This window comes from Pan paniscus, chromosome 15 (assembly GCF_029289425.2).
Source record: "Pan paniscus chromosome 15, NHGRI_mPanPan1-v2.0_pri, whole genome shotgun sequence".
In the NCBI taxonomy this organism is placed as follows: domain Eukaryota; kingdom Metazoa; phylum Chordata; class Mammalia; order Primates; family Hominidae; genus Pan; species Pan paniscus.
Window position 1 is genome coordinate 95,228,697 of NC_073264.2, and position 9,110 is coordinate 95,237,806.

The 9,110-nt window shown below is 40.1% G+C and overlaps 1 protein-coding gene across 2 annotated transcripts in view; it reads right to left on the bottom strand.

Annotated features, from left to right (window-relative positions):
* DDX24 (DEAD-box helicase 24) overlaps positions 1–9,110 on the bottom strand; it is a 33,005-nt gene that overhangs the window by 20,389 nt on the left and 3,506 nt on the right. Inside the window, exon 2 of one of the 2 annotated variants that reach the window (XM_003832808.6) lies at positions 7,699–8,421. In XM_003832808.6, the coding sequence (XP_003832856.1) occupies positions 7,699–8,416 (718 nt within the window). In that variant the 5' untranslated portion in view covers positions 8,417–8,421. The remainder of the gene's footprint in view (positions 1–7,698; positions 8,422–9,110) is intronic. The other variant, XM_008958240.3, reaches the window with a different exon arrangement.

A 9,110-nucleotide genomic window follows, 5' to 3' on the forward strand; every position in this document is an offset into this window, starting at 1 on the left:
AATGTGATACCACCTTACTCCTGCAAGAATGGCCATAATCAAAAAATCAAAACACAGTAGATGTTGGCAGCCAGGCACGGTTGCTCATGCCTGTAATCCCAGCACTTCTGGAGGTTGAGGTGGGCAGATCACCTGAGGTCAGGAGTTCGAGACCAGCCTGGCCAACATGGTGAAACCCCATGTCTACTAAAAATACAAAAATTAGTCGGGCATGGTGGCAGGCACCTGTAATCCCAGCTACTTAAGGAGGCTGAAGCAGGAGAATCACTTGAACCTGGGAAGCGGAGGTTGCAGTGAGCCAAGATTGTGCCACTGCACTCCAGCCTGGGCAACAGAGTGAGCCTTTGACTTAAAAAAAGAAAAAAAGCCGGGCACAGTGGCTCACACCTGTAATCGCAGAACTTTGGGAGGCCAAGATGGGCGGATCACCTGAGGTCGGGAGTTTGAGACCAGCCTGACTAACATGGAGAAACCACGTCTCTACTAAAAATACAAAATTAGTTGGGTATGGTGGCGCATGCCTGTAATCCCAGCTACTCGGGAGGCTGAGGCAGGAGAATCACTTGAACCCGGGAGGCAGAGGTTGCAGTGAGCCGAGATTGCGCCATTGCACTCCAGCCTGGGCAACAAGAGCGAAACTCCATCTCAAAAAAAAAACAATGCTGGCATGGATGTGGTGAACAAGGAACACTTCTACGTCCTGGTGGGAAAGCAAACTAGTATAGCCACTATGGAAAACAGCGTGGAGATTCCTTAAAGAACTAAAAGTAGAACTACCATTTGATCCAGCAATCCCACTACTGGGTATCTACCCAGAGGAAAAGAAGTCATTATACAAAAAAGATACTTTCACACATAATTTTATAGCAGCACAATTCACAATTGCAAAATCATGGAACCAACCCAAATGCCCATCAATCAACGAGTAGATAAAGAAACTGTGGTATATACAGGATGGAATACTATGCAGCCATAAAAAGGAATGGATTAACAGCATTTGCAGTGATCTGGATGAGACTGGAGACTATTATTCTAAGTGAGGTAACTCAGGAATGGAAAACCAAACATCGTATGTTATCACTGATATGCAGGACTAAGTTATGAGGATGCCAAAGCATAAGAATGATACAATGGACTCCGGGTACTTGGGGGGAAGAATGAAAGAGGGGCGAGGGATGAAATACTACAAATATGGTGTAGCGTATATTGCTCGGGTGATAGGTGCACCAAAATCTCACAAATCACCACTAAACTGGCACAGTGGCTCATGCCTGTAATCCCAACACTTTGGGAGGCCGAGGCGGGCAGATTACTTGAGTTCAGGAGTTCAAGACCAACCTGGCCAATGTGGTGAAACCCTGTCTCTACTAAAAATACAAAAAGTAGCCGGGCATGGTGGCACATGCCTGTAGTTCAGCTACTTGGGAGGCTGAGGCAGGAGGATGGCTTGATCCCAGAAGGTGGAGATTGCAGTGAGCTGAGATAGCACTACTGCACTCCAGCCAGGGTGACAGAGCAAGACTCCGTCTCAAAAAACAAACAAACAAAAACACTTGCTCATGTAACCAAATACCACTTGTACACCAATAACTTATGGAAAAATTTTAAAAAATTAAAAATAAACATCTAAACATAGAAAAGGAAAAAAAATTTAAAAATAAAAAACAGAAATGTGAAAAAAATAAATAAATCAGGTATGCTATCAGTCAAAAAATAAATAAGTAAACCCAACCATTATCAATAATCATTAAACGTAAATAATCTCAGTAACTCAATTAATTTTTTCTTTTTTTTTTTTTTTTGAGATAGAGTCTCACTCTGTCACCCAGGATGGAGTGCAGTGGCACAATCTCAGCTCACTGCAACCTCCGCCCCCTGGGTTCAAGCAATTCTTGTGGCTCAGCCCCCCAAGCAGCTGGGACTACAGGCACATGCCACCACGCCTGGCTATTTTTTTGTATTTTTAGTAGAGACAGTTTCACCATGTTGGCCAGGCTGGTTTTGAACTCCTGGCCTCAAGTGATCCACATGCCTTGGCCTCCCAAAGTGCTGGGATTACAGATGTGAGCCACCATGCCTGGCTTCAATAATTCAACTCAAAGACACGAATTGTCTGATTAAACAGCAAGACCCATTTATATGCTGCCTATAAGAAATTCACATTAAATATAAATAAGGGAAAGTAATAGTATTGAAAAACACACACCATGCTAACATTAATCAATAAAGCTGGACTGGCTGCATCAATACCAAAGGACATTTTAGAACACAAAAAAATTACTAAGGATAAAGGGGGCCATTTCATAACGATAACAAGCCAATTCATTTAGAGGATATAATAATAATCTAATGTTTTAATCCATAAAACATGTATTCACATAAACTGATTGTCAGAATACATGAAACAAAAACTAATAGAACTGCAAGTAGAAAACAGTCACTCAAGAAAAAAATAAGTGGCCGGGTGTGGCGGCTCATGCTTGTAATCCCAGAACTTTGGGAGGCCGAGGCGAGCAGATCACGAGGTCAGGAAATTGAGACCATCCTGGTTAACACGGTGAAACGCTGTCTCTACTAAAAATACAAAAAATTAGCCGGGCATGGTGGTGGGCACCTGTAGTCCCAGCTACCTGGGACGCTGGGGCAGGAGAATTGTGTGAACCCAGGAGGCAGAGCTTGCAGTGAGCCGAGATCGCACCACTGCACTCCAGCCTGGGCAACAGACCGAGACTCCGTCTCAAAAAAAAAAAAGAGAAAAAAATAAGTAACACAAATATCTCTAATCTATTAAACAAAGTAAATTTGTAGTCAAAAATCTTCCTACAAAGACAAGTACAGGCTCAGATGAATTCTACCAAAAATTTAAGTTGGGTATAAAATGTCAATCCTGTATAAATTCTTTCAGAAAACTGAACAGAATACTTCAGAAATCATTCTGAAGCTACATTACTGATTCCAACACCAAAACATTACAAGAAAACTACAAATATCCCATGAACATAAGTTCAAAAATTCTCAACAAAATTTTCGCAAATCAAATCCAACAAAATATAATTAGAATAGTATATTGTGACCAAGTTCAGTTTATCCCAGGAATGTAAGTCTAATTTCATAATTGAAAATCAATGTCATTCACCACATTGGCAGATTAAAAATGAAAAACCACCTATTTCAATATATGCAGTAAAAAAGCATTTGAAAAATATCCAACATCCATCTCTGATAAAACCTCTCAGCAAATGAGAAATCAAAGAGAACTTCCACAACGTGATAAAAAGCATCTACAAAAAACCTACAGCTAAGATCAGACTTAATGGTGAAAGACTAAATGTTTTCCCCAGAAGATCAAACACAAAGCAATAATGCTCACTTTACCACTACAATTCAAAATTCTGCTAAAGGTGTTAGCCACTGCAATACAACAAGAAAAACAAAAGGCATCCAAGACTGGATAATGATCATCTTTGCAGAAAATACCATGGAATCCTCAGAAAACTACTTGGTGGAACTAAGTTGCAGGACACAAGATCAGTATACAAAAATCCATCATATTTCTACTTATTGGCGACAAACAATGGGAAATAAAAAATTTTAAATTACCATTTACAATAGAATCAAAAATATAAAATGCTTAAGGATAAATCTAACATAAGATGTGAAAAATCTATATACTGAAAATTTTAAAACATTGCTAAGAAAAGTTAAAGATCTAAAGAAATGGAAAGATACCATATTCATAGACTGGAAAATTAAATATTGTTAAGACGTCATCTATCCTCAATTTGCTCTGTAATCAACAGAATCCCAATCCAGATATCGGGTTACTTTTTTTGTAGAAACTGATATAACGGATTCTAAAATCCATATGGAAGGGCAAAGGCCTACAACAGTCAAAATAACTTTTAAAAAGAACAAAGTTAGAGGACTCATACTACCTGATTTTAAGACTTATTATAAAGCTATTATAACCAAGAGAATAAGAAACTGACATAAAGACTAGACAAACAGATCAACAGAAAACAAAAAGACTCTAGAGAAAGACCCACACCTATATGGTCACAGACTTTGAACAAAGATGCAAAGTCAACTCAGTGGAGAAAGAATAGTTTTTCTACAAATGGTGCTGAAATAATTAGCCATATGCAGAAAAACCCACAAACTTTGATCCATACTTCTCACTCTAAATAAAAGTTAACTCAATAAGGATCAGAGACCAAAACATAAAACCTAAGACTATTAACACTTCTAGAACAAAACACAGGAGAAATCTTTGTGATCTTGAATTAGGCAAAAGGTTCTTAGATAAAACACCAACGGCACCAAAAGCATAAATTCATAAAAGACAAGGCTAATTTGGATTTCATCAAAATAAAGACTTTCTGCTCTTTGAAAAACACTGTTAAGAGAATGAAAAGGTAAGCCACGAACTGGGAGAAAAATTTGCAAATCTCACATCTGATAAAGGACATGTATCTAGAATACACAATGAACTCCCAAAACTCTACAACAGAACATCCCTATTTTAAAAATGGGCAAAATAATCAAACAGACAAATAAGCATATGCTAAAATGCTCAACATTGCTAGTCACTAGGGAAATGCAAATTCAAATGACAAGGAAATAATAGTAAAATTTTAAAAGTCTAAAATAAAATTAAAGACTGAGCATACCTAGTTATTGACAAGAATATGGACCAACTTGAACTCATACCACTTAGTGACAACGTAAAATGGTATAATCACTTTGGAAAACTCTTTAAAAGTTACATTTACCACAAGACCTAGCCATTCCACACCTAGGTATTTACCCAATAGAAATTAAAGCACATATCCATACAAAGACTGGTACAACAGTATTTACAATAACTATATTTGTAATAGCCAAAAACAAGAAAAAGCACAAATGTCCATCAATAGATGAACAAACTGCTCTACCCACACATTGGAATACTATTCATCACTAAAAAGGAATGAACTACTAGTAATTGTAATAACATGGCTTAATCTCAAATTATGCTGAGTCAAAGACTCAGATACCACCCCCTCCAGTACATATTATATGATTTCATTATATAAAATTCTAGAAAACGCAAATTAGGCCGGGCACAGTGGCTCACACCTGTAATCCAGCACTTTGGGAGGCCGAAGCAGGCAGGTCATGAGGGCAGGAGTTTGCGACCAGCCTGACCAACATAGTGAAACCCCGTCTCTGCTAAAAATACAAAAATTAGCCAGATGTGGTGGCAAGTGCCTGTAATCCCAGCTATTCGGGAAGCTGAGGCAGGAGAATCACTTGAACCCAGGAGGCGGAGGTTGCAGTGAGCCGAGATTGGGCCACTGCACTCCAGCCTGGGTGACAGAGCGAGACTCCGTCTCAAAAAAAAAAAGAAAAAAAGAAAATGCAAATTAATCTATAGTGATAGAAAGCCTATCAGTGGTTGCCTGAGGAGGAACAAGAACTGAGGGAGGGAGGGAGGGACAACAAAAAAACCCAGGGTATCTTTTTGGGGGTAATGGATATACAGTTGACCCTTTAACACAAATTTGAAGGTGGGGGTCCACTTATACACAGAATTTCTTCCACCTCAGCCACCCTGAGACAGCAAGACCAACCCCTCCTCTTTCTACTCAGCCTACTGAAAGTGAAGATAAACACATTTATGATGATCCACTTCCATTTAATGAATAGTAAATATATTTTCTGTTCCTTACAATTTTCTTAATAACATTTTTTCTCTAGCTTATGTTACTGTAAGAATAAAGTATATAATACAAAATATGTGCTAATAGACTGCTTATGTTATCTGTAAGGCATCCAGCCAATAATAGGCTATTAGCGTTTAAGTCTGGGGGGAGTTCAAAATTTTACATGGATTTTCGACTGCACAGGGGACCAATGCCCCTAATCCCCACATTAAGGGTCTATGTATTCTTGCATGGGCAGTGATCTGTTCACAGCCCCAGATGGATGACTTATCCAAGTCGTTTTGAATTCCGGACTTGTAGATTCACAACCTGACAGGAACTGTGGTATACATCCAAATGTCAATCTCTGGCCACAACGGCTCATATAAACCTTGTTTCTGCCTTCCAGGGACTTACTTCCAGGACTCTGCTGCACATACCAAAGCAGTGTAGCAGAATGCTTAACAACACACAGAACTAGCCTGGAACCCATACACTACCATTTCAGTTGTGTAATTTTAGGGAAGCTGTCTATGCTCTGTGAGGCTGAGTTTTCTCATCTGTAACATGGGAATAATGGTACTTACCCCAGGGTGGTTGTGACAACCGATTTCATCAACATAAAGCACTTAACACAGTGCATGACACATCTTAAATGCTCAGTAAATGTTCTAAGTTATTATCTCCATTCCCCTTTCCTGTAGTTCCTCACTCTTCCATCTATATGACTGCCACAGAACGTCATCCTGAGTTTCCTGACCACTGTTCCAGAAACCCAAAGCACGTGTCTACTGAACACTTAAAATGTAGTTACTCTAAAATGACATGTGCTGCAAGTTTAAAACACACCAGATTTTGAAAATTTAGTAAAAAAAAAAAAAAGAATGTAAAATATCTCACTAGTTTTTAACTTTTAAAAAATGAGGCTCCTAGTAAATTTTAAATTACTTATGTGTTTCACATTATACAGTCACCCTTCTGTAACCGTGGGTTCTGCATCTGTGGATCGACAATATTCGGGGGGGTAAAAAAAAAAACTGTATCTGTACTAAACACTGTACAGACTTTTCTTGTCATTATTCCCTAAACAATACGGTGTAACAATTTACATAAGACCTACGCTGTATATTATAAGTAATCGAGCGATGATTTAAAATATACAGGAGGATGTGCCTATATAGGTTATATGTAAGCACTACACCATTTTATATCAGAGACTTGAGCATCCATGGATTTTGGTATCCAAGGGAGGTCCTGGAACCAATCCTCCATGGATATCAAGAGATGACTGTATGTATTTCTAATGGACACTGCTGGTCTAAACAGACCAATAGTTCCAGGCAGTACTAGTTCCTCCCCCAAGTCAGCAGTCTAGTCTATCCGGCAAAGTCAACCTGTCATTGCTTCCAAAAGTCTTGCAGGAACCTCAAACACAGCATAGTCCTAACACTTCATAGCTGAATCTGTTTACAAAATCCACCCAATGACTATCCACCACACTCAAATCCTTCCAATGACAAGAAACTCATCAACTCCCAAAGCAGCAACCCTTTTCACCTTTGCACAACTCCTGAGAATTAGACAGTTCTTCCCTATACTCATGAAGATCTACCTCTCCAGAGGGCTGATCTTAGCCTTGCCTTACCCCTTTGAGCTATTTAGAAAAGGCTCAAGAACAGCAGAAACTACGATTTGCAGACCACTTCCAATGTACAGTGTAAGCTTTAGTTTACTGGGGCATTTAACCCTCACAGCAATGCAAGAGGTAGAAACTGTTATCTCCATTTGGTTGATAATGGGGTCTACAGAGCTGAGAGAGATAAAAGTGATCTGGCTAGGATACCATTCAAGAAGAGCATATTTCAAACCAGAGGGGCTGACTTCTAAACACCTTTATTCAGCGTTGCTTTTGTGGTTATGTTCTCAACATTCTTCTCTCTCCCAATTATCTGGCCTATTAGCAGCTATGGGCTCAATCCAGAAGCAATCCTGCTTTGGCCGGAGTTGCCCTTACCTGTCTCAGCAGCCCCAAGGATGTCCAGTTTGTCACGGATGGCAGGTACCAAGGTCAGGGCTTGGATTGGTGTGGGTGCAGAGAAGCCTAGAAAGCTGAGTGCTCGGAGAACCGGCCTGGGAACAAACAGGTCCTTCCAAGCTGACACATCTGCTTTCTGATCATGAACTTCAGGAATCCATGTCTTCGCTTTTTTGGGCACCTTGGCAGCAGTGCTCTGAGAAGGCTCCAACCCTTTTTTCCCTTTATTTTTCTTCTTTTTTGGAGCAGTTTGGACCAGGTTTTCTGATGTCATCTCCCCAGCCTCCGGATCATCACAAACCATGTCATCTCCCTGGGCCTCCAGCTCAGGATCTTTCACTTCAAATTCTTTCTGGGTACTGGTTCCTTCAGTTGCTACATTTTTACTTTTCTTCAACTTGATCTTTTTCTTTGGTGAGCTAGACTCTCCCTCCTCCTCCTCCTCTTCTTCTGAAACAGCTTGTGCCTTTCTCTTGGGTGCTTCCTTTGAGAAGAGACTGGAGGGATTCTTGGCAGGGGAGACCAACTGGTAATCTGTCAATTCCTCAAAGCACACCAAGTCATCCATCTGTCCATCTGCAAACATATTTGGGTCAATCTTCACTTCCTTCCATTTTCCCACAACTTTGATTCCCTTTGTCTGAAATTTGCCACAGCTTGACTGCTTTGGCCTTGATTTTGTGTCCTTCAACTTCATGGCTGCTGAAAAGGAGATACATGTTCTATTAGGTTGGTGTCTGAGAAGCAGAGGGTTCTGATGTAACAAGTATTTTCTAAGCAACTAGGCCCTACAAAGAACTGAGGATACAAAGATGGCTATCACACAGTTGCTCCCACCTAGAGAAGAACAAAGAATACCACAGAACAGACAGCTTTGCCTGGAACACAGGGTACACATGTGATGGAACAAAGACATATGAGCTAGACCTGGTTTGAATTCCAAATCCAACACTTACTGCCTGTGTGACCTTGGATAGTGCCACCCACTCCTCTCTGAACTTCAGTGCTCTCATCTATAAAAAGGGGGGAGGGTACCTAACAATATCTAAGTTGTGTATTTTATGTAAATAAAGGAAATTATGTAAAGCACGGAGGATGAAACCTGCCACACCTAAGTCGTTCTGAAGGCAGATAAGAATCTCAGGGGTTTTTCTTGTGGGGGCAGGAGGGGTGAGCTTTATTAAAAGCGTACTGCGTTTGCTTCCTTCTCAAGCCTTGCCTGAGAGAGCAAATGCCTGCTCCACCATCCTTTCCTTTGCCAAGCGTCTTAAAACCCATCCAGTTTTTTCATCATATTTTAAGTGGCTTAATGGCCATTTAGGCCCAACTCGTTTGGGTGGAATTCGATCCAGGTTTTTCCTTTTCAGAAAGGCCAAGAAAGATAACAGATT